Here is a 26,517-nt window from a genome sequence, read left to right as displayed (position 1 = left end):
TGAAATAGGTATACACACATGCACATTATACCTTCTAGCGTCAAAGTATCTGTAAGACTGACCAGCTGACTGGGCGCAGATGAAGACTCAAAACCTGATACGTAGGTGAGACGATAAGAGCGAGGGGCGCACGAAGCAAACAGATTAAAGCGACACCTTTATCCATAGTTTAGCTATAGATGAGCCAACTTTGAGCTGCTTTTCCGGCTCGTTGTTGAATGCTACTGTATTTAAGTACGGTGTCGATGCTCGACTAATCTGCATAACCAATTTGAAGTGTGACTTATTTTAAAAGTATCAAGGGCATGCAAATACGCAAAATCTGCAGGAACAGGTATCACTTAGATTGCTGTTAATTTCAATTATACGTGCGGCGTTACTAATTTCCCTACCACCTTTATATATGTATATATATATATATATATATAAGAGGCTGATTGAGTTGAACCAATTTGTGGGATTGTTGCCTGATTTTTCAATTTTTCAACAAAAAACTTCCTACAAGATTCTAACGTTAAACGCGCTTAGCTGCTGAAACTTTCTAAATACAGAGGAGAATAATACACACCGGCCTCCTATTGCCAAGTTCTAAACATAAAATCATTGCAAAAAATTCGAAAATATCCAATCAGTCTGATATGATTTGAGGACTGATGAAAATCAGTCGGAGCCTGTGGCTTCCGAGAGCAAGAGACAGGCAAAGGAACGTTACTTCAGTATACCAGAGACTTGTACGAGTCGTAAAATGTTTGTCGTTGAAACGATGATGTTTTTCATCTATACAAATCTAACACAAGAGACCAGTCTCAATACCGATACAACAGAGGCGATTTTCTGCCTCGAGCAGCTGTTACCCACGGTAGTTCATGAAATACTTGACAATAGAAAATTAACTATTCCTGACTATCGCAATGCATCAAGCTTTTTCAAGAAGACTCTATTTAGCTCACATTTCATAGGTAGTTCGTCGTAAGTTTCCAACTTATCTGTTGCTGCTGCCATTGTCTTTAATCGGGGAAGGTTCTCATTGCTTTACCTCAAAATAACGCGTCGATGCAATCGATTCCAATAGGTGTCCCCTGTGCCTTACAGTTGTTGAACGAAACGCAGACTGAAGAGAAATGTCTGAACTCGATGCAAGAGCAGGGCTGGTATTCTTGAAAAGTGATGTTGCCCCCTGCGGCGTGGGAATCTAGCCCATAGACGTTTGTAGGTAGTCTATAATGCAAGAAAGCGAAGCAGCGCTGACGAAAGCCACCATCGATAGTTTAAACGAACTTAACCGCCACTCCACGATCGAATACCTCGCCATGCAACGACGCGCTATCCGGCCAGTTCTCAATCGAGCATCGATGATTGTGGGTCAGTTGTTTGCGAGCCAGGAGATGTGCATCATGTGAAGCCCAAAGAATGCTCAGAGTACCCCAGCTTGGCACGAAAAACTTGTGCGGACAGGTAGTTTTTGGGACGCTCGTAACGAACGAGTAACCTCTGTACGAAGATTTCGTATGTGACCAAATAAGCACTTTGCAGTCAGTAACATTAATGGCAGCATTTGGTGACGCGCTTACATAGGCCCACTGCGTGCTTCCATTTAACTTTGGATAGTTACGTTGTACAGGAAGCTGCTTCCTGACTCAGTCGTGTAGTAACAATTGTCACAATTCCAAAAACTGTCGATGCATAGCCCAACACCGTCAAAAGTTGAATGATATTCGTGGTAGATGGCATCGGGAGAGGGCATCGAATGGCTGGCATTTCACATGGGTTTGGCTGAGGTGTCGCCGCGTTCTTTCACATAAAACAACACCATTCGCTCCGTGCCGTGTTGTTTCATAATGCGCTGCTGCCTGCTGTGACTTGGGCGATCTCCAGTAGCGTAATACGATGATCTTATTTAACATACGTTATTTTGCAAGGTAAACTAGTGTCTCAATAGGGATGCTAAGGTTACTGATAGGGCCAAATAGAGCAGCCAGCTACTGTGTAACTATTTTCGCATTAAAAAGTAGAAGGCCGAGAAAGCGCACCGGATTTACTATAGATATAACAGCGTCTTCGTATTGAAGATGAAAGGAAAAAGCAGAAAAAATTAATTCCTCAGGAACTGGACCCAGAACACGTGCGGTTTTTGCCGTGAACGAGGCAAGTGTCATCCTCTGTTTCTGTCTAGAGAAGGATCGATTTAGAGAGTTGTGACGAAAAAGGGTGGACATGATAGGGATTAATTGACACGGACGCAACCTGACTATTCGGGGCATTTGTGACAATGAGATGTTGCTCGAGTAGGAAAATGTAAGTGCTGCTAGAGGTTTCGATCCTTTAAGGAACATCATAAATTTGTATCGCGGTCTTCGACAATTCAGAGTAATCGATTATGCGATTACGTATAGTAATGCAAATTATAGATGCACGGTTTTTTTATTCCTTTCCTTCCTTAAATAATTCTGGACAATACTCTAATAAACTTTAAACCTGAACTTGAAACACTATCTCACAACAAGTCTATTCAGCCCATCGAAAAGTTCCATTTTATTTCAAATGAAGCTTTTCCCTAGATAAATTTATATGTACATAAATACTAGGTCGATATTACTTTCTTGACAAAGGCAGCAGAAGTGGCTATGGGACGCTACAGTTTGGAGCGGTAAAAAACCACTATCGAAATGAAGAGTCCACTAGCGGAACGAGGACATTGAACGATTTACGTTCAGCCTCAACGATATAGAACAGGACATCGCGCAGGAAACAGCTCAAAAATTATCCTCCTGTAGTCGCTGATCCCGTTGCGCTGTAATGAGATCAAGACCCCTCCTCCGGCTGTGATTCGATTTTTCCCTCTGTAGCTATGTAAAAGACAGAATGTATAAAACAATACCGAAAATAATACAAAACCTAAGATGCTGACGCTGTGTGAGACTGATGATGCTGATAAATCTAAGATTATGCTAAATAGATCGAGTTTTGCAACCGGTGTCTGGGAGGACGTTCGGCTGACATTGTTATTTGTGTGTGATGCTGATCTGAGCTAAATTCAGGTAAATAAAAATATGCACAAAAACTTGTGATTTTTATTTCGATGGCACTGCAACTTCCCGAACACTTTTGCCGCACAAGAACACAAAGCATTTCGAATGAAGTAAGGTCATTAATATTTATCTGCATTACGAAGAGAAACTTTTGATGAATTCGAACTTAAGAGCTAAATAAGGGTGCGGCACATATCATACAAGGTACACACGACTGAAGCCTAGTACTGTTTGTTACTTTTAGTGTATTTTTTTCTCAGACCGTTGCAGTTATCCCAGCCACTGCGACAGTAGCAGAAAGGATATTCTGAGCTTATTTCCTCATACTGGCGTCCGCGGGTCGTGTGAGTCCATGGAGCCAACAGGATCCATTGGCACATTTCCCAGGTAATCAGTTCCTTCCCAGGATTCCTTAATGTATCCCCCTCCGTCTGGCAATGACACAGTGAAAAACACGGCAAAATGAAAACTTACCCCCTGCCTAACGGTGTGCACTCCTCTGCCCATCCTGCCTACCAAGCTCGATGGCATGTGGTAACCTCGGATGGTGAGGTCGCACTGTGTTTAATCTTGTACACGCATAGAGCCTACTCATGGGAGTCCAGCTTACCAGTCGCGTCGCTTTTAGTGAGAACCTAGACGAACCAGATCAGAAGGGTACTAACCTATATTTATATCTGCTTTAAAGCCTCGAACTGCCGATCGGGGGTGGGCAAACGGGAAGAAGAAAGGACACAATTAACCAAACAAGACATTACATTGAACGACATGGATACTTATCAATTCTGAAAATTGAATGGGAACCCATTGATAAAAAAAAATGAACGAACTAGCTTAGACGGCTATGTTGTTGGATGCAGGAACCTGTTGTTCCTCATAAATATGCCCCATGTCAGCTAGAAGAGATTAACAAAAAGGGACAATAAAAATTATCAACATGGTAGGTACCATATCAGGTAATAATAGTACTTTCGTTGTATTGTTCAATCTGAACAAGAACTTAGCACGCGCACAACTGCATGCGAAATACGCAAATTTTTGTTTCAAGCCTAAGTTACTTGATTGTTTACCCTCTGCGATACAGACTTTTCCAGGACCTTACAATTGCAGAAGATAAGTTTTCCGTCTTTGTCGATACGATTCAAATGTTCTGCAAAATTGCTTCTAGCTACACACGAATGTAGCCGACTCAGCATGTGGTGTAGCATCACGTAAGTCGTATTTATGCTTGTATGCATAAATCCATTGAATATAAACGATGTAGAAATCGAATTCGTCAGTTACCTGTTGGTAATAAGGTGGTCGCAAGTGATGAGTCCAGAAGATGCCTCCTGTGCTATGGCGCAACTGTACTTTCAGCTGCTTCCAATCATCAGCCTTATATATATGTATAGGTTCCTCGACTAAACCTAATTCACTGTTTAGTATGAGGTGGCAAGATGTGTAACCTTACGCCTGCAGACGACGCTTCAAGAATGCAATAAAAAAGGCTAACAGTTGCGCACGTACTGCCTATAAAATAGGTAGCTAATGATCAATAATGAACGAGCCGCATGATTTCGCTGACTTGGCGATCGATTGCATTATAAAGCGATGCTCAACTGCAGTATCGAATGTAAAACGTTTTACGTTATGTGATAGCCTGCTATAAACAAGCTTAGCTAGAACTTTTCAATCGCGTCTGATGTCTCGTCTACCCCGCTCGAAGAAATTGCCCTTCGTCATTTTTACCTGACTCACTTTGAGTGCGTGTCTGAACGTGTCCCTCTGCGGATGGCATCAGTAGTAGGGCACGGCCGCGAAAGCGAACGGCGAGTAGGCGCTTATCGTCGGTAGCATTATTATTATTATCGGATACCAGACAGCAATCGCAAATAGACCCAGATTGGGTTGGTACGATAGTTCCTCTTATGATAGAGAAACACTGGCAGTAGTCGTCGCGGAGGGCCGTTCACACCCTGGCCACAGCCCAAGTGCTTCTGGGAGAGTAAAGATTGTTTCTAACCGGCGTGCGCGAATGGCCGTGTACTGGTGTCCGTATGTGTGGGAGAACTTCTATAGTACGGTAGAGGATTGGAGAAAGAAAAATAGCTGCACACAAGAACGTGTGCTACAGCTAAGTGAATGGCTGCTGGGTAGGTGGATGGGAGCGGAGCTGACGGTTACGATGAACTAAGCAGTGGAGGGCACGCGGGACACAAGAAGGCGCGCGGAAGGCCCAGCAAGAGACCGCGAGTGAACGAACGCTATGGCGAGCGAGCGGGTGGTCGGTCGAAGCGGACGCGCGTGAGGGATAACTGAGACAACATTATCGTCGATGTCGTCGACAGCCGGTAATAGCAACAATAGCCGTGGTGGTAGTTGGGAGGAATGGCGCCAGGGAACGGCCGGAACAGCGATAGATCTGAGACTTTGCTAAGGGATGAGAAAGTTACACAGCGCGTTCACGCGCGTAGACCCGTAAAATGCTACTGGGTTTGACATTTCACTGATATCCTATCCAATACTCATCAACTGTGGGAATCAACCTAAGCGCTATAGCCAGCATCGGAGGGCCGTGAAGCCATACTTAAAAGCCACGTTAAGAACTAAGTTATTATTGATTAAACGGATTATTCGACACTTTACTGCCGTAAAAAGATACATGCTGTAAGTTAAACAGATCGAAATCTTATAGATGTCATTGCTAGATATATTTTACTTGTTTGATCATACATGGCTTGATATTTGACAAATAATTTGAATTTTCATTCATTGCTTTTACATATCGCTTGTACGCAACATTAATATCAGTTTTTTAAGCGTTAATTAGCGTTCAATCCATCACTCTATATATATCACACTATATAAGTAACATATCGAATGCTGATGTAGCATGCATCGGGGTTAATTTGACAAAGCAGCTGAATTTTGATCCAGTTAAGCTATTAAGCTAGAGCAGGGTTTTCGACGTTTCTGTTGTTGTCTCACGCTGATACAACCGCACACAAAAAGGCTTATTTAAAAAAAAGGCCAACTCTTTATTTTCCTCATGGTACGTTAACTTCCTTAATCTGGATATTCTTGTAAGTGCTACGTTATCATAGAGGACGGTCTTTGTAGGACTGATGCTTCGCCTTTGGCTTTCAGGTCCAGGTTAGGGTCATGATAGAGGCCACGCAGATTAGTGTCTGAACGCTTGCCCTTTTAGGCAATTGCAGATATTTCCTCGTTGCTTCCATCCTTATTCTACCCTAGCCTTGTCTGAGACTCGTTGTGAATCGCTAGAGCAGTACGCATATTGGTTCGCCATTTCCCTTACTAGTACGATGGGAGCGAGTCGGAGGCCTGTATGTGGCAACCCTGGGAGCAGGCTACCGATTGTTGTCAAACACGCCACCAGCCTCCTCCGAAAGCAGGCCGTCTCATCTATAGATGACCGAGGGAGCCTAAGTATAGCGGAACGCACTCCCGCGATGCGACTGAGCTGAGCGTCTGCTCTTGACAGAGAAATTCTCCCACGAAGCAGCGGTTCTGTCGGAGGCGGACCGGCGAAGCTCTGCTTCTTGAAGTAAATCCTGCGGCGAGTGACACCTACTGAATATCGGGCGCGGGGTGGCGGGGCGGGGGTGGGGGTGGGGGGGCAAACACTTAGGACTGGTGGGAAACCATCGAAGCGGTGACTTTTCAGCGTTGTGCAAGTTAACAGGTAATTAAGCGTCGCATATTGACACAGTTTGTCTCGTCTTTTTTTTATTCCGCTTATGGATCTAGTTGAATACATATAATTAGACAAGCCGTTACGTTGTAAAGCCGAGTTCTCACCTAATGCAGTCATATTCTTGCAAATACGTTTCAGATGGGTTGGAATGCCAGCCTCAGTTGCTAGGCTTAAAAAAATGCTTTCTTCCATCTTGATCTTTAACCGTAGAGTAGTATCTTTCCCAAGGCGTTTAATAAGATCTTAGTTGTTACGTCACCGTGTGTCATCATTGAGGGTTCATTTTAATCCTAAAAATTGCCTAGAAACGAATGCAATTATAATTCTCTATGTATGGTCGTAGATCGAAACCTTAAGAAGCGGTTTCCTTTAAATGTACAACTCTAAACATATAAGCGACAGGAGATGGAATGAATTTATGATATTCGCTAATATAATTAGCACAAATTTCTAAACTGTAATTTACCTCTAAGTCTGTGTAATTACTTCACATGCATTAATAATACAAATAATAATAACCTAGGCTGTTCTCTTTAAGCGTCTAGTGCCAGTGACGCGTTCAAGATTTTGTTATCTGTCTGGACGAAGTGATCGTTGTAAGGCGCTAAAAAAAAGCTTGTCTCTAATTTTGAAGCAAAAAACTATGAAACCAGATTACTCAGAAACAAGCTCCTTGACTAGACAAAGAAGTACCTAGATAGAAACAATACGAATAATTGAATAAAACTGCTGGGTGATGTCATTGGTGGATCGTGCTGTCCATGTTTGCAGTGGCGTTGCTGTTCGTGTAACACAATGCGCGCCGCCCCCCCGTTAGCCGACGACTCGTGGCGCATCGAGCAATAACCCGCCAACAAATTCGACTAAAGATAATTTTTCTGTGTGGGCGAGGTTATCTCCGGGCGTAGGCAGCGCCATGGACCACAGCCGACGAAGGTACACAACTACACGCCGGCGAACATAGCAGTAACGGCCTGCTGGTGCTGCTGGCTGACTGACTGACTGACCGACCGACCGACCGACCGACCGACCGACCAACCGACCCAGTGTTGCTGGGCCCGTGGGAAACTGCAGCTGCTCTCGATGGAAGAAGCTCCATCGGAGAGTGGAGCGGATCCACCGGAGATTGCCAATAATTAACCTCGTACTATTGGGATCATTACTTGAGCCAGACTTGTGCAGGAAATTCTAGTTCTAATACTATGAAGTACTACTATGTACATTGACACGTGGAGACCGAAATACATTTGAATGAACGAACGAACGAACGAAAACATTAACAGCAACGGCAAAATCTCTAGGTACTATAGAAAAAAATCGCATAAAAGCTGTACTAATCATCAAGGGATTATATCCCTTATTTTGAAGAACACATCTTATTATTCGAGTCAAATATACACGCAGAGAAGGCTAAGTAATTTCGAAGTCAACGGTGTATGCTTCTGTCTCGTCTGGTCAAACAGACGAAATTATGGCTTCGCCAAACACTCTGTATATATATTCCATCTGTTAAACAATTTGCTTCCATTTATGTCTGGAATAAACCACTTCTGGTACTCGGGGCAATATAGTAGCAACGATCAACAGAATTGGATCGCTTCGTTTTGATGTATTTTGGTTGGCAGATGACATCTTCAACAGTTAACGCCGCCGGGTGTCTCAAGTTTAGTAATTTTCCATAAATTTTGAAATTTCGAATATCAAACGTCAGTGTACGCTAGCGTATCGAAGTAGAACTATGCGTTAATCGATCTACTCTCCAAGCCACCGTTTTCGCTATATAACAATCATCGTGATAACAAAAAGGCTTATATACTTCAAAAAACATTCTCATTGTCATTAGTACATTACCACTTATTTCCATTAGCATTGCGAACCAATTTGCTTTCTTGTTCAAACTAGTCTGGTAAAGTTAAGGTAATGACGATGTATGAAGATCTTTACGGTTTGTTGTCATTGTGTTGTTGTGACCTGTTAACCACTTTTGAGTCCCTTCTGGGACGACGCGCGATGATACTGTATTATATAAATTCGCAAATATACACGGTTTTGGCCATCCAACAATGCAATTAAGTATTATGTTTGAGCAATTTAAATATATAATGCTCGTATTTCGGGGGAGACGAATCTCTTACAATCAAGTGCAACTACTAGATAATCGGAAATGTTTATCTTTCCATCATTACTGCCAGAAGTATTGGCGTGAGGGAAAGCATTGACAGAACGACAATCGCACTCTATCTATCTATCTATCTATCTATCTATCTATCTATCTATCTATCTATCTATCTATCTATCTATCTATCTATCTATCTATCTATCTATCTATCTATCTATCTATCTATCTATCTATCTATCTATCTATCTATCTATCTATCTATCTATCTATCTATCTATCTATCTATCTATCTATCTATCTATCTATCTATCTATCTATCTATCTATCTATCTATCTATCTATCTATCTATCTATCTATCTATCTATCTATCTATCTATCTATCTATCTATCTATCTATCTATCTATCTATCTATCTATCTATCTATCTATCTATCTATCTATCTATCTATCTATCTATCTATCTATCTATCTATCTATCTATCTATCTATCTATCTATCTATCTATCTATCTATCTATCTATCTATCTATCTATCTATCTATCTATCTATCTATCTATCTATCTATCTATCTATCTATCTATCTATCTATCTATCTATCTATCTATCTATCTATCTATCTATCTATCTATCTATCTATCTATCTATCTATCTATCTATCTATCTATCTATCTATCTATCTATCTATCTATCTATCTATCTATCTATCTATCTATCTATCTATCTATCTATCTATCTATCTATCTATCTATCTATCTATCTATCTATCTATCTATCTATCTATCTATCTATCTATCTATCTATCTATCTATCTATCTATCTATCTATCTATCTATCTATCTATCTATCTATCTATCTATCTATCTATCTATCTATCTATCTATCTATCTATCTATCTATCTATCTATCTATCTATCTATCTATCTATCTATCTATCTATCTATCTATCTATCTATCTATCTATCTATCTATCTATCTATCTATCTATCTATCTATCTATCTATCTATCTATCTATCTATCTATCTATCTATCTATCTATCTATCTATCTATCTATCTATCTATCTATCTATCTATCTATCTATCTATCTATCTATCTATCTATCTATCTATCTATCTATCTATCTATCTATCTATCTATCTATCTATCTATCTATCTATCTATCTATCTATCTATCTATCTATCTATCTATCTATCTATCTATCTATCTATCTATCTATCTATCTATCTATCTATCTATCTATCTATCTATCTATCTATCTATCTATCTATCTATCTATCTATCTATCTATCTATCTATCTATCTATCTATCTATCTATCTATCTATCTATCTATCTATCTATCTATCTATCTATCTATCTATCTATCTATCTATCTATCTATCTATCTATCTATCTATCTATCTATCTATCTATCTATCTATCTATCTATCTATCTATCTATCTATCTATCTATCTATCTATCTATCTATCTATCTATCTATCTATCTATCTATCTATCTATCTATCTATCTATCTATCTATCTATCTATCTATCTATCTATCTATCTATCTATCTATCTATCTATCTATCTATCTATCTATCTATCTATCTATCTATCTATCTATCTATCTATCTATCTATCTATCTATCTATCTATCTATCTATCTATCTATCTATCTATCTATCTATCTATCTATCTATCTATCTATCTATCTATCTATCTATCTATCTATCTATCTATCTATCTATCTATCTATCTATCTATCTATCTATCTATCTATCTATCTATCTATCTATCTATCTATCTATCTATCTATCTATCTATCTATCTATCTATCTATCTATCTATCTATCTATCTATCTATCTATCTATCTATCTATCTATCTATCTATCTATCTATCTATCTATCTATCTATCTATCTATCTATCTATCTATCTATCTATCTATCTATCTATCTATCTATCTAATCTATCTAATCTATCTAATCTATCTAATCTATCTATCTATCTAATCTATCTAATCTATCTATCTATCTAAAATCTATCTATCTATCTATCTATCTATCTATCTATCTATCTATCTATCTATCTATCTATCTATCTATCTATCTATCTATCTATCTATCTATCTATCTATCTATCTATATAGATATATATGGACGCGCTGCGATGTGAAACTTCATCTTCTCAACTGGTGAACGGTCTGCGTTGTGATCGAGCCCCACCAATCTGTCGCTCACGACAGCCGTCGCGATAAACACTTCACTACTTACCCTATAGTGGTCGCCGGTCTTGTTGTTGATGCCGCGGTCGTACTCTTCACGAATTTAGCTGCCTCTACGTGTCGTCGTTTGCCAGCCAACCGCACGGGGAACTCTCTCAAGGATCGGTCTGCCGTTGGCTGCATTGCTGCTAATGCCACGAATAGTTTTTCACACACAGATACACATACGTACATAATCCAATATGCACAGTTTACACATCACAGATGGGTGCCACTCGTCCATTTGACGAGCAGCGATGCTCGTTTTTCCCATTGTCACACTGCTATTACAGCCGAAACTGCTGCTCTCGCGTCGCTGCAGTTACGACGGCCGCGTACGGGGCGTTTCCTTCGTTCGGCATTTCTTCGGTTGACTGATGATGATGATGATCGTGTCGCTGACGGTGTCGATGCTAAGGCTGACAACCAAAGGCGACGATCTGGTCATGACAGACGTAACGGCATAATGAAGCATCGTGTAATGGTGACGACGGCGGTGACGCTGGCACAGAGGGGCAAAGCCAGCTTCTTCATCCGCTGGTTCCATTCAATTGCTGTAGGAAAACCTTTCTTCAAATGTTGAGTATTACTGAATTGTTCCCTTTCACTATTTATATATTAACTAAATACGCTTACTTAATTGCTCCATCATAAAAGGAGGGCTAAGGTTTTGGTTAAAGGACGGTACATTGCTACCGCTCAATGGTTCAACACATGAATACCAGTATCATTCATAGGAAAATGATTAATGCTGTGAGATCTCAACCATATGAAAATACTCTGTTTTTTAAATTAAATCCAAGCATGCTTTTCGCCGTACTAGCAGCCCATGGCGCGTACTAGCGTACAAGGGACATTTCCATTTCCATGTGCGGACACTCGGTCTATTAGATCCTGTATACTTCAATGCATCGAATCTGGGGATGAATGAAAATTTACGATAATTTGATTGAATTCTATTAAATACCGGCATTTTCGTGGATATAATGGTCGGTTTCGAGACCTAGCTTTTGACAAGGCATAGTTGATCCTTTGATCGCTGCCAATTCAACAAACGTCGTGATGTTATGAGACAGGTATTGTTTAAAAAAAAACCATTAATGCCTCACGTTTAGATTATCGATAACTCAGTCAAGAGACAAAAGGAACCTTCTAACCGTACTGATTATTTGTTTCTAGATAACCTGTAGCATGCCGGATTTATCGTTTTGCAGGTTACGGTTGATCATGTCAGCTCCAGAGCTTTCGTTTGGCGTTGTACGTGCAGAATAATGTTCGATTCAAAGTTTTATTATAATTGAGTCTTTCTGCCGTCGTCATTGGCTTCGATCTAACGGTTCGTTAGAAAATGGTTATACTTTAGAATGCCGAAACGTTTAATCTGAAAGAGGCTAACAAATGCTTCCAACATAACTATGTAATACCAACACTACATGCAGCAGTAATCCGCTAATAGTACAATACAGGCAAATGTCATCTTCAACTTGCCTCCTTCTTGTTTGGCTACAGAAAGTGTTTCTATCAGTCATTTGGCGCCTAGCACTTCTGTTCTATTGAGGCTAAAAGTGTATGCGTGCCAGAAGCAGTACGCCAGTTGGCTGGGCCATGACTAAAAACATGAGCTATGCTAGCAAAGCCGACCGAAGCGGCCGCCGCTGGCCGTGGCAACTGTTTGTTTCCCGTCATCCGACATCATTTTTCCCATAGTCAGATCTCATAGGAAAACTCCCAGCAACAAACAGCGGGGATAGCAGTAGGAGCGGCCGTAACATCAGCAGTGACTGTACCGGGACGGCCCCGGTCAAAGTGGGTTCCCATAGTTGCGCTGTGGCATTTCATGCCGGTAGTGGTAGTTGACGATACGAGCAGTCGTGGCTGTAATTGTAATAGCATCTGCACAGAGCTGAGGTACGAAAAATAGACAGTTTCTACGGTTTCGGAAGGGAAAATAGGAACGAACTGTAACGTACACAATGATCAACGATTCATAACCACTGTTTCTTATTGAACATAATAATTAACAGAAAGTGATTCCGTTTTAGGAAGATTTTTCAATATATATTCCGAGTCCGTGGCTAACTTACTCTGAATTAGGCATCGCCGTATGTTCTAAAGTGACTACTGCATATAAATACGGCAAGATTATATATATATAATTTTTGATTAAAGAAGAAAACATAAGTAATCTACCCGTTACATTTTAGAATTCGTTCCTTAACTGACACTTACTTACTTGAGTACTCGCAGGTGTATTTAAATAAAGAAAAAAGTTGTACTTTAACTATTGTCTGTCTAACTATGCAAGCATGCCATCCATATATATGTACCATTCGATTCTTGAGTTACACACGGTGCACTTGAACGATCCTATATTTAGCTATTATGATATAACAAAATCCGTCCCGCTGTAAAGCTCATTTCGCGTTTGCAGAGCTTATAGCAACTTGCTTTCAGAAGTATGAGACTTAAAGGCGGATGAAAAAGCCGCGAATTTTCAAATGGGCCAGCTTAAACGCAGAATTAGAACGTTTGGTTTCATTAAATACAGCGACAGCTTGTGTAGACGCGCGCATTATACAGAATGAGCAAGACCTGAAAATCACTCGTCAAACTGGTGAAACCGATGAGAACGAATATCTTATTTGGGTCATTGAAGTGTTTAGTTTTGCTTTCTATCGGGCTTAAAAAGCCATTTGTATATAATTCAGTTACGATTCGTAAGATAAATCCGCTGATAAGAATTTACTTCTTCAAGTACTGCCACGTACCAGTAATTGAAAGATTTCTTCTATTTAATACTATAGGCATCAGAGCTAAGTTAAATAATGATTAACTAATCAACGTATATCGAATAACCACTCTCTGAAATAATACGATGTGTAAGCGGCCAAAGGCGCTGTCGTGCCCTTACGCTGTTTCACTAATTTTGAAAATGCCAAATGTACGCGCGGCCGATTTCTAGAAGTCATTCGTTCGTTTGCCGCGAGGCAGCGCTGCCGGTCGCTTCCAAGCATTTCCACGAGTTTCGTATACGAAGTGATGTTAGCAAGACAATCGCTATTGCTTCTTCGTTTGTAGGGCCACTTTGCCGTTAACCAGAAGACTCCTTGCAGCGCTATTTAGCATCAAACTGAGGTCAAACTCGATGTGTTTATTTTATTTTTATAAGTAATTACATTTCTATCAGTTAAAAACAGCAATAAAAAAAAAAGTCTATTTCACACTTCTCACTTCCGATCAGTGAATGCCTGAGCGATTCATCTTTCATATGTTTATTTGAATTTATTATTTATGCGAAAATTTTATATGAAAAAAAGGATCTATATGAAAAAATTGAAAAGGTTGTACTGAAGTTCGTTACGTTATAAGTTGAAGGAGTTGTTGAAGGAGGCCTACTAGTATCCTTAGTTATTGGGTTGCCAAGGTTTTTCCATCGGAGTTTCCTGTTGCCAGCAGTATGACACACGCTCACATTTTGCTTTACGGCTCGTTTTTCAGTAATGATTAATAGTACTCGTCTACTTTTACGGGTCACTGCGACCGCGTGTGGAATATGGATGTCCCAAAATTTAAATGCTACGTAATTAAAATATTACATATTTTTACGAATAATAAGAGAAGTTAGCGTGCATATATTTTCCAGTTGAAGATTTGAATGGGAGCAAGAAGATCGATATTAGAGTTAGGTATCAACAGTGAAGACTTAGGTTAGGCTACTCACAGATCCACAATTGTTTCTTCTTGCTTTAGCCTTCGAACCGTTAAGTTGCCACTTGCCTTACTAAGACCTATAACGAGCTTTTTTTACAATGAGCTACAGCAAGGCAGAGCTGAGGGATCTACTTGCTCGTAGGTACCACTTTTAAGACGATTCCACGCATGTTCACACACTATCGATACGGTAGTGCAAAGGGTAGGTAGATCGAAAAGCTGCTGGCCGAATATATACATATATATATATATGGGCAATGCATGTTATCGGAATCTGTTATTATAAATAGGTGCCGAGATGCATCGCTTCTTTCACGTCAGCCGTTTCTGTTGTCATTGTTTTTCCTGGCGTTTTTACCGTAGGCGCGCTTATTCCTTTTGTGCTTTTTGTCCAAAGTCACTTTGTTGTAACTGAACGCGACGACGTTATGTATTCATTCTCACAAAACACAGCGAGTAAAGGAAGTTTCCGACGCAATGAATACACACATCAACGAGCTTTGATCTAACGTTGTCGACGTCCCCAGGCGGGAAATTATCTGTGGCGCCGCGGTGTGTACCGACTCACAGCTGAGAACTGTAACATGTACAGCTTAGGCAGACGGCCACTGCACGGAAAAAAGGCGACTCTAATAGGGACAAAAAAGTCCAAAGGAGTCCGAATTTGAAACCGAAGGTTTCGGCATCATTTCTCGCGGGAACGCTACCGCCACACCGTTTGTGGGAACCGTAGCTACGAGCAGCTATCATTATCATCATCATCATCATCATCATCGCCGCCGCCGCCATAACCAACGACAACAACAACAATAGCGACGACGACAATAGCCACGGTACAAGCGCAGCCTATAGTTAGGCCTTTCGGCGCGATCTAATCACGAGAGATGGCATATAAGGGACAGGCCGGTTAAGCGGTTGAGAATTGTTACCGTCGCAAACGAAAAATACGGCAAGATAAATAAGTATATTTCAGTGTATATACAACAAAAGCGCTTGCTACAAAATGGAGTCGAGGGTAACAACTATTGCCGTGAGGTAAAAGTTACTGTTAATTGTTAATCTGTGAGTAGCAACTATGTGTGCTTCTAATTGAACTGTAACATATATCTAGCCGAACTTAAAAACCATATTTGCGTCAACGTAACTTGTGCGACGATAGATTGATTAAACTAAAAGGTGTCTTTGGTGTTTATGTTACAAGTCGGAATTTGTAGAGGAATCACGAGTTATTTGAATAGATATCTTTTCATAGCATGCAAATTATAACTTTGCACAGTTCGCGAACCATTACGCGATAGCTCATCAAGCACATGGCTAACCTAAATACGGTTCAATAACATATCTAACATTGACCAACGATTATTATGAGACAAAACAGAAATGGGTTCCGAGGGAATCTACATATCGTAAGCTAAAGTTACTTTTACGTTGTTGTACCCTTTGCAGTTTGAATCCTACAGGAATGTATATCTCTGCCTCCGTATTTCTACCCCAGGTAACTGGACGACATCTGTACATTCGCTTTTCATTGCTTTCATCCCCCTTATCATTGCTTAACGAGGATAGAATGCTCGCAATTCTTTTAAGTAGTCCACCAGCGTATGACTACAGAACACCGTCTGTACAAATGAAGAATAGCAGACCATTTCTATATTCTGCGTTCTATCAATTATTAGGATATTTTTACACAGGTGTATACAATAACTAGACATTCATCATGGACCATATGTCTTTGTGAAAGTAGATACTCTCGCGACGAGAGGTATATACAGACAAAACACCTTTGTGACGACCCAGTGATCATCTCTACATTCTCTTATGGAGGACAATACAGGAAGCCTTGAAAGCGTAAGGACTGTAAGCTCTTCCGTTTTTATTTTGGTGAAAAGAATATGCAGTGGTGAATCCCGATAATGAATCCTTTCGCTAACGCGCGTTTCATCAACACGTTCAAATCTCGACTTAAACTAGCGACGAAAGAAGGCTCAATTCAACTTTCGGACTGGGACGAGCATCTAAAGCATCTATCTCTGTTTTCAGATCCAAATATTCACGTGAAATCAAAGATATATGGCCCAAATAAGCACTACGGTCTTACGATTTATCATAGATTGCCTACAGTAGCTGCCGACATGGTTTATTGTTAGTAGAAGAACAATCACTTTCATTTTTGCATACGACGGGCTAGAGACTGCTTTAACTTCACACAACCTAGCTTTGATCTGGATCTTAACTTGGCTTACAATAATATGATGAGTATTATACATATATATATACGTATGGGGTGCGGTATCTAAATTGGAACAGGATTTGGCCGACTGTTTGTCGTAACTGGCACGTTTTTATCCGTCGCTCTTGTTACTAGAAGTAAGCCCGGAAGCACGTTTTGCTTGGTACGCACTTATGCGGTACAAACTTTGGGTCGTTTTTGCAGAATGTATGTAGCTTTTGAGAGATTTTGGGGAAAAAATTATTTAAGACAACAATAAGGCGCAAATTCTGTGAGGTAAATCTAAAGATCCTCGGCAGGTCGAACACTTAAGGGGCTCAAACATTTTTGAGGCCAGTTGGATTTGTAATGCGGAAACTAACTGGCCGGGTAAAATCGGATGCCGACATCGTGCTTCAAATCCCACTTTTTTCAGGTCAAGAATATCTTGAGTTCAATACAAGTTGTCGTGCTACGAGGCTGTATGTATGCTAGATAATTATTTCACCAATATATCTTATATATACCTTTATAGTAAATACGACAACTGAACAATCGAAGTTCTAAAAAGAAAAATTACTGCAACGTTATGTCTGTACACAGTAAATTAAATAGAAAATATTCCTACATGACAGAATTAATCTGACAAAAGTTTCAGAGCCGTTCGTCTCGGTGGTTGGTTCTCACGGTCGAAAGCCGACGGGTAGTGAGTTTCGAGGTGCGGGCTGGGGGAGAGCGTTCTGGCACGCGACCATTCTCTCCGCTTGAGGTCCAGCCCACATGCGATGCGGTTCTAGTGGCAATGGTGCATTCGATTGGCGTCACCAACGTGGGGGAGGAAACAACTTGAGAAACAAGAGATGGGAGATGCGAGCCGGCAGCAGTCGCTTGCTCAAGTCAAGTGCAACGATCGCGTGCGGTGCGATACTCAAGGGAAAAGGAGAGCAAAACGCGCAATGATCTAATGGCCGTAGAAGGTTCCAATCACATCTAGATCCGTGAGCAGACTCGGGTCAGGTAATAAGATGGATGCAGCACATCTCCCGTCTCTACAGTCCGTGTCATTGAGACGCTACTATACATATAGTCACTCATTCGCTCACTCAAGTTGATTAGAACGGCCGCACCACACGGTGCTTCAAACACGATGGAGAGGTTGACAAGTGAATCTAATCATTATACCGTTCTGGCATTGCTTAAATTTACGCATGAAACAGGCAGACCAGTGCTAGTGTTTTAACATGAAGCAGTCAGTTGTCTATTTGACAACGTGGGCAACTAACTTGGGGCAGTTGTGGCCGCTTAAATATTTTACACCTTTAAATTAAGTAGAAATAAATAGCTGCGGTTAATACGTCAATTATAGATTTTCTAAATATTCATTTGGTTTATTCTTTAGTGTTGTTTTAACACATATTTCGTCTGCTCCTAAACGCGTTCATCTAAACAACGCGCAAATGAATTAAAGACTATTTGGAGTCTTTGTTAGTTGATCTATTGAAAATCGCTCTTTGTTATTGTTGGTAATAATATTGACTGGAGGCGATTAAGCATTCCTGTATATTATAACTTTCTATGAGGCCTGTTCTTAAATTGATTTTTTACTTGTAGTCACTTTTTTCTGAAAAAGAAACGTGAATGTATGGTTCATGCAGCGACATGTTTATATTTTCCAGCTGAGCACGACCTTCCTTCACATGTTTGACTGCTATATCTTATTATATCAATTGAGACTCATGGGGCTGCTGTAGCAGCCAGGCAAGAAATGAGAGAAATGTAGCTGACAAAAATACCAATTTTACTGTCGAAATTAACTTATCAATTAGAATTATGCGTACTCTTCACCGACAAGACCAGTTTTAAGTGGACAGAAATACATTCTAAATAACCATGATTAAAGCTCGATACGAATCGGTCAGGATATTGGTGAACAGTCATGCTAAGACAGCGACTGGTGCCTTCATTTACTATTAAAAATGTCATACTAGAAGCGTATTCTATTGCTTGTTGTCCATGTTCACATGTTATATCGAAATAGGTAACGTCGCTAAAGATACATAATTAAGCAGATGTGGTAAGCCGTAAGACGTCTCCGATGCACAAAATTTGTATCCTCTAAAATGAAATGACTCTTGTTTCCGTTGCACTCTTGTGGTTACTGATCAACTCTACTATAACTTAATATGAATAGCATGTACACTTTTTGGTTCAGCAACTTATTACACTTTGTAAACTAAGTTTTAAATAGAGTACGTTTTCATTTTTGTTATTATCGATGAGATTAAAAACTACTAAAATTGTGTAACACAGTTGCCTTATTGTTAACGCAGATAACTCAGTTTAAAACTACACATTTATAAAGACGCCTCTGATACAATAGAAAAAAACACGTTTTTTATTTACCGTTCGGCGCGCTCACCTACGGTGTACAGGATGACATACATAATTCTCACTCATTCCGATGTACGTGGCACTCCTCGTCTTTTCAGCCGTATCATGCTTGTTTGATGGTCATCAGCGCGCAATAGAATACTCGACAGTCGTTCAGGTTTGAGATAATCTTTTACTTATACTACAGCACGTATATTATTAAAAGTGGCGATATCCTCTTATCAACAAAATAGTTTCCAATCATAAAATACATTGTATAGAAGCGCTATTAAATGAAAAAGTTAGCGCTAATTTCATAGAGCGTGTTATTATCAACAACCCTTAAAAAGACCTGAGTTATATTCAGCAGCTATATATCTCAATCAAAGAACCATCTGTACCCTTCACATCAAACTTACATTGTAATCTGTTCTAAATTCAATAAGAAAGTCGACCTGAATTTAGGACTGAAGCTCTATGTGAGGCTATCATACCATTGAGTAAGTATGTATAGAACAGTTGCGTTAATTGCCAGAATGCTAAGACAATGTGTTCAGCTGCAAAGTTTAGCGTCATCGGGACCTATTTTAACTTCAAACCGTGCTCCGCTGAGTACTTCGAATAGATCAAACACTGCAAACATTGAAGATGGGCCAGACCTCGGCGACTTTATTCAAGGCAGCATTACGAAGGTACTGTGTACTTTTTTTCCCCAATATACTGAAAGAACAAACTATTTCAACGAACACTATGGTTTACTGCGCCTCTTTTTTCTATAACCTTGCTCGTTTCCATGAAAAAATTTAACGTCGTTTATATAGGTACAATTTATAACCGCGCAATCTGTGCTTAAATTATTAAAAAGACAACTTTTTATGTAGTTTTTGGCGATTGTTCGAAAATAACATGTTTTAACAATATCGGCACTCTATATCGTTTATGTTATATTATAATTATCTTTCTTTTTTAATTATTAATACTTTTTTTCTAGTGAAAAAGGCCATTACTTTTCATTTTTGAATAATGTTTTCAACTGAACAAAATTATGGGTTGAAAATGAAAATCGGTAAGCATATTCATTAAAAAGTTTAAACGTCTGCTTTACCCCAAACCAACTTAGAACAATGGAAATCCTGACGCGATTTTTCAATCCTTTTACTATTCGTATTTCTCTTATTTAAAATACCGAAGCTATGTAGTTAGATTTTGTGGCACGATTGCCACCATTTGCTTACACACAAACCGTTTAGCACATACTAAACTGTATATTTTTAAGTTCATTTTGATTATAAATCGTTATCGTTAATATTTATCAAGTTTCAATCGTAAAATTGTCACAGTGCTTTTGTTTGACAATACAGGGTGACACATGGGCTAATTACAAGCACAAATTAAAACGTGAGCCGGGGGAAAACGAGAGATTAAGGCTACCCCCTTGGTTAAAAACCGAAATCCCACGCGGCCAAAACTACTCAAGGTTAGAACGCTATTGGTTAGAATATATATAAGCGCATACTTTTCGCACATAAAATGCGATTTATTGTGGAAATACGAATATGATGTATACAACTTAAAATTACATCTAAAAATATATTACAGACTGAAAGAATCGCTGCGAAGTAAGAAATTGTATACAGTATGCGAGGAGGCACGGTGCCCCAATATGTCCACCTGCTGGGGCGGAGGCGAGGACCACGTCGCCACAGCAACCATCATGGTGAGCGTCTATTATACAACCAATGTTAGCACTAATATTATATAATAGATTTTCTTGTATCTATTTGTTTGGCTTGGCTTCGCTTTAAAAATACTTAGACACTATGATCATATAACGGTTGATTCATGTTAATATTATCTTAGTGTTTTAACATCCAATTGCCTGTGATACTCATAGGTCTGATTACTATAGGACTAGCTTAGTAGCAGAACGAGGGTCACATATATTATGAGGCTATTGGCAATATTTTCTTTATCAATTTCAGGTTCTGGGCGATACTTGCACGCGGGCTTGTCGATTCTGTTCTATAAAGACATCTCGGAAACCCCCTCCGCCGGATCCAAACGAACCTGTAAGAGATGCACAAGCAGATTGTTCTGTCCTAAATATCATCTTGTATTGCTTACTTCTTGCCATGCTCGCGTTTTGATTAAAAATATGCAGAAGCGGTTTTTGCACCTGGCTTCACATTCAGTTAGTTGAACATAGCCTAGGATTTTTAAGCAATCTGATTTTCGTACATAATTTTCAGGTAAACACGGCTGTTGCCGTATGTGATTGGGGCATCGATTACGTGGTCCTCACTTCTGTTGACAGAGATGACCTTCCTGATGGAGGGGCTGCTCACTTTGCCCAAACGGTTTGTACTTTTCTATTGATATGATAACTCTGAAGTGACACAAAATTGCTTGTGAGTTTTCGCCTAGTTTATTGACTACTCTACAGTAGTACATCTCCTACCTTTCTTTTTGGTTCGTCGCTTGGATGAACGTATGTGTTATGCTAAATTTCAGCATTACCGGCAGAGGCTTACTGCTCATACTGCCATTTACGCTGACCTATATTTTTCGGACCATTTCGTTTGAGAAAACCGACTCTTAACTAACGCACAATTCATATAACTGCTCATTTTCAGGCAAGCTTTTAATGCGGTCAGCAACTAATCGTCTGAGGTTATGTGGTTGTCGGGTCTTTTCAGGTGACAGAAATAAAACGGATCAAACCAAATCTCCTAGTTGAGTGTCTGACAGGGGATTTCGGAGGTGATCTGGAAGGTGTGAAGACCGTTGCCGCGTCAGGTCTAGACGTTTACGCCCACAACATCGAGGTAAAGCTAAACGGACCATTTATCGCTAGTTAACGCAATTTTACATAAACTTTACTCGGGATGTCGTATTAATCTTGTAATTTCAGTGCGACATATATCCCTCTCATATTTTTGGCTTACGTTAGTAGATAAAGAACAATACCATAGAAAATCCGTTCAAATGTAATAAAGATGAGAGATCTATGAAGATCGGTGGAAATCATAGGAATGATATGCCGTGACCTTTATTGCACGGTTACACTTCTATTCATCAATCTGTAACCACACAAATATCCCGGAAGAGCGAAGCCGTTTCTTCTGCTTTTGCGGTTATTTAGCTGCTGCTCAGCTTTGCCAATCTGTAGTTTCCCAGGCTTTATTCAAAGCGATATATTTTAAATTAAGTTTGGTAAATCAAAATGGAACGTTATTTTACTCAAGGATGTTCTATTTTAACCGTTCTAATCGTTGGTTTTAATGGACTAATTCACAGCCGTTGGTAAAAAGATGTCCGAACGAGTGAAATGGTAATCATTCAAACACTATTTGAGTCCCGTTTCAGGAATACTTTATAAAACTGCTCAGTTCGCACTTCACCAAATGCATCCTTTCTTCCGATATAGCCCCGTTAAGTAGTAACAAGTTGCTCTGTTTATCGTTCGGAGCCGCTGCAATCATAACCCGCGTGTACACGGGCTTTAATGACGATAGCGAGGTCTAATTTTCTGGGCACTCATCTACAATTTGCGCTTTTTGTGACGAACGGGAGCTGTCAATTTTATACCCGAACTTCTGCTGAGTCTCAGTAAATAATTAATTCTTAATCCAGTCGACTGTGTATGTGATTAGTGATACTTCAGAGATTATATTGAAATATGTAAGACGTAAATATATTTTTGTAGAATGCACAAAAAATACATAGGATCGGCGAGGACAAGGAGAAAGCAGTAGTGGCAGCGAAGCATTAATCAAACATGATCATTTCTTTGGCACACGGTGGAGGCGCTTGTTCTGGAGAGTACACACTTAAAGGCACTTTCTCTATAACGCTTTTTGCCCATTAGGGTAACTGGGAAACGAGACACCATAAATTTTCCACTATACAAATTCCACATATAGCAGGTAGTGCATTACTTTTTACAGGGAATCATGACATTTGCACTTACTAACAAAAGCAGTCTATAAAAATGTCTTAATTCGTTATGTCAAGCCATGAATTTTACTGACACATTTTTGCCAATATACTTTATCAACTAGCGCGTACCTTAGGTCCACGGGTTAGTTTTGTAAATCTTAAACATGCAAATGAGTTTTTTTCCAAACAGACCTTTTCAACATAGAATTTTTTTCCATCGACCCAAGTCGTGCAACTAATATTAGCAGAGTCGTTCAAGCCGTTTCTGAGACATCGATACGAGTAGATAACATAGGTGTCTAAGTTACAATTTAAGATTTTTCGTGATACTCATTTTTTCTTAATACTTCATCCTTTGGCCCCTTGAATGCTTAAATATATGCAAAATGAATACTCTCAAAACTCTCAGAAGATTTTTGCTTTATTGTATGTTGAAACTTTACTCGTTTTAAAAGATGGGGTTCCATCCATAAACACCTACGGCACCCGTATAACACCACGGGTATTATAACACGCACACATGCCTTTATAAACCTTTACACAAAACTTTGTGTACCTCTGGCTTCACTTCGTGGCTATATTCTATCGAAGATCATTTCGCTCTTTGTCTGGTACGAAATAGGTCGTACCTGAGTTGCAATCGTTGATTCGCGATCGGCGGGCGAACTTCGATCAAAGTCTTGCTGTTTTGAAGACTGCTAAAGTTTTCGAGCCCAAACTTCTCACCAAAACATCGATTATGCTCGGGTTCGGCGAAACGGACGAACAGGTACGTTTCGTCAACCTACCATTGTGACAGCTGCTGCCGGTACTAAAATATCTCCTTAAATATTCTGCAGTAGCTTCTTGTATCTCTAACTACTTCTATCCATATACCCCGCGACCCGCGTTTGTGAATCTATTTTTATTTTAATTGACGGACCATCAATGGATGTCAGTTAGATACTTGTATGTTTAAAAGCGATAATATACTTTTCGCTTCTAATAACCACCTTGTTGACTTAGGTAAAACGAGCTATGAATCTTGTACGTGAAGCTGGAGTTGATTGCTTCACCCTTGGCCAATATATGCAACCGACAAAGCGACACGTTAAGGTAAAATGCTGAACATAAGTTTCTTATCTGAAGCATGTCAGCGTCTTCTTTTCGTGTACGATATATCAGCAGAAATTGCCTTATTAGAGTAACGATTATTAGGTTAGTATTTGGCAACAGGTACTAATGGTTAGAAACGAAGCTGGTATTGGTAAAATCAGTTGAAGCCGCCAACAGATAAACCAACCAGCATTTTTATTGTAACTTAATTAGCCTTGTAACTAAAGGCTTACCCTAATATATTTGTTTACAGGTGGTCGAATATGTTCATCCCGATAAGTTTAAACAGTGGGAGGAGTACGGTAATTCATTGGGTTTTGTGTATACGGCATCAGGTCCATTGGTACGCAGTAGCTACAAAGCTGGAGAATACTTTGTTAAAAAATATCTTAATAGAAGAAAGCAGGAAAAACTAAAACAGCAACAACAATACGTTTCTTCATTATTGTCAACAAGAACAACGTAAAACAGAGAGTATGTACAGGAAGTAAAAAGTATGAAACGTTAAGAAACGCAGTAGCTATATGAGTCAGCAACCGTAAACACAAAACAGTTGTAACGGAAATAGCATTTGCTTCGATCAAAAATAAGTCATATTCTTTCTAACAGAGACTGAATGTGGCAGGTAAACGATGAGGACGCAATGAGAATTAGTCTTAATGTAAAGTCTAATAAACTTCAATACATGGTTTAAACACTAATAATACAGATATATGGCTGTGATGTATAATATCGTATATAACAATATTACCTATACAGCATACCAATTTTGAGCCACAGGAAAATGTTATTCTTCTATTGTAGGTGTCTATTTAATGAAAAAAAGACTTTCATGTTTATTTTAAAGGTGCCATAAGCTGTATGTGAACTTTTCCTGCAAAGGTGGCCTTTCGTAAATAAATAAAAAGCTTTTTTTATGTAGATGTCTTAGCTAACATTTGTTAACTTGCGTTAGCTAATGCACGGAATTATTCGATATTCATTATGTTGATATTTTCTGGTAAGACGTAGTCTAGGCTGAAGATAACACATACAGAATTATTTATATAGAAATGAAGGTCTTCATTTCGATAAACGAAGTAGGGCTGAGAATTGGCTCATCGGCCGTGGAGTGGAGTGTGAACATGCTACTAAATATTCATCCATGCGTGTGCTTTTCGCATTAAACTATTAAGTGCCGAGATGAAGTTGCACGTACTGGGGCGCCTGATAAATCATGAACATTTAGAGGGGCATACTCTTCGAAATTTCAATACAATGTCTTAATAATCGATTTAATCATTTATTTGATTACTAAGTTATTGTATCATATTAGAATAGGGATATCTTGGTTACGATGAGATATATAGCAATAGAAAGATCAATTCATGTAATGTCCTTTTCGAGTAGATAGTCGTAATCTCCAAGAAAAGCCTTGATGCATCCTTTAGTTTAGCTCTTCAACGTTTTAAACGAAAACGATTATACGAACCTAATTAATGTTCGACCGAAACAGCATGCATTGTTGTGTCACTACATGTATTGTCGACCGTTAGCAATCGAGTGACAGTGGATTTGCCTGAAATTAAAATAGAGATTAAAATAAAAAAAAATTTTAAATAATATTAACCTGGTAGAACTTTATTGGCTTATAATTCCAAGCGATGACCAAGAACGCCTTAACACCTTCGCAATAACTAGCCGGAATGAAGGTTTCGGCTGGTTTCACTAATGCTTAACTCGAATGCAATAAAAAAACGTGTTTTTTTTTTTATATAATCTTCGGCGAGGTTACATTTTTACATCTATCAATACGAACAGCAATTCCTTTTTTGGATCGTTATTTTCTCCAAATATTAGTCTAGTATAAAAATACTCAATGATAGCCTTGTACAAGGTTCCAAAGTTGAGGTTAAGGAACCTGTGGCTGGATTAACAGTATTATAAGTAGTAGATTCAATCTATTGGTTTTCTTTGTATATAACAAGGAGCCTATGTTAATACTGTTTTCTCATTCCGCGGATGAGTTAGTCTGTTCTTTTATCTGCCAACTATTTCTCTCTGCTTTTCACACTATGGGTTACAAGGGCTGTCATCTTGATTGCTGACAAGGTAACCAAA

The 26,517-nt window shown here is 39.3% G+C and overlaps 1 protein-coding gene and 1 long non-coding RNA gene across 7 annotated transcripts in view; one reads left to right on the top strand and one right to left on the bottom strand.

Annotated features, from left to right (window-relative positions):
- The window catches only part of LOC147759032 (uncharacterized), a 29,978-nt gene extending 10,568 nt beyond the window's left edge, over positions 1-19,410 (bottom strand). Inside the window, exons 1-4 of one of the 2 annotated variants that reach the window (XR_015322904.1) lie at positions 14,455-19,410; positions 11,104-11,647; positions 4,314-7,030; positions 951-3,460 (exon numbers count right to left, since the gene is read on the bottom strand). This is a non-coding gene — a long non-coding RNA (uncharacterized LOC147759032). Of the gene's footprint in view, positions 1-950; positions 3,461-4,313; positions 7,031-11,103 lie in introns of both variants that reach the window. The other variant, XR_015322903.1, reaches the window with a different exon arrangement.
- Positions 19,411-19,493: 83 nt separating this feature from the next.
- On the top strand, positions 19,494-25,334 carry Las (lipoyl synthase, mitochondrial). 5 transcript variants are annotated; one of them, XM_022810978.2, is made up of 10 exons: positions 19,494-19,561; positions 19,830-20,075; positions 20,745-20,860; positions 20,983-21,100; positions 21,366-21,452; positions 21,633-21,740; positions 22,080-22,208; positions 23,945-24,091; positions 24,328-24,417; positions 24,671-25,334. In XM_022810978.2, exons 2-10 carry the CDS (start codon positions 19,890-19,892, stop codon positions 24,881-24,883), a joined length of 1,194 nt encoding a protein of 397 aa, XP_022666713.1. In that variant the 5' UTR covers positions 19,494-19,561; positions 19,830-19,889; the 3' UTR covers positions 24,884-25,334. The 5 variants fall into 5 exon arrangements, with proteins under 5 accessions (XP_022666713.1, XP_086838480.1, XP_086838472.1 ...); XM_086982354.1 differs by having other exon boundaries at positions 19,496-19,561; positions 20,009-20,075; XM_086982346.1 differs by having other exon boundaries at positions 19,497-19,561; positions 19,834-20,075.
- Positions 25,335-26,517: the final 1,183 nt, after the last annotated feature.

This window comes from Varroa destructor, unplaced genomic scaffold (genome assembly GCF_002443255.2).
Source record: "Varroa destructor unplaced genomic scaffold, Vdes_3.0 BEIS01000001.1, whole genome shotgun sequence".
Taxonomy (NCBI): domain Eukaryota; kingdom Metazoa; phylum Arthropoda; class Arachnida; order Mesostigmata; family Varroidae; genus Varroa; species Varroa destructor.
The sequence above is the reverse complement of the archived record's forward strand: the minus strand, read 5'-3'. Positions and strand labels throughout refer to the sequence as shown.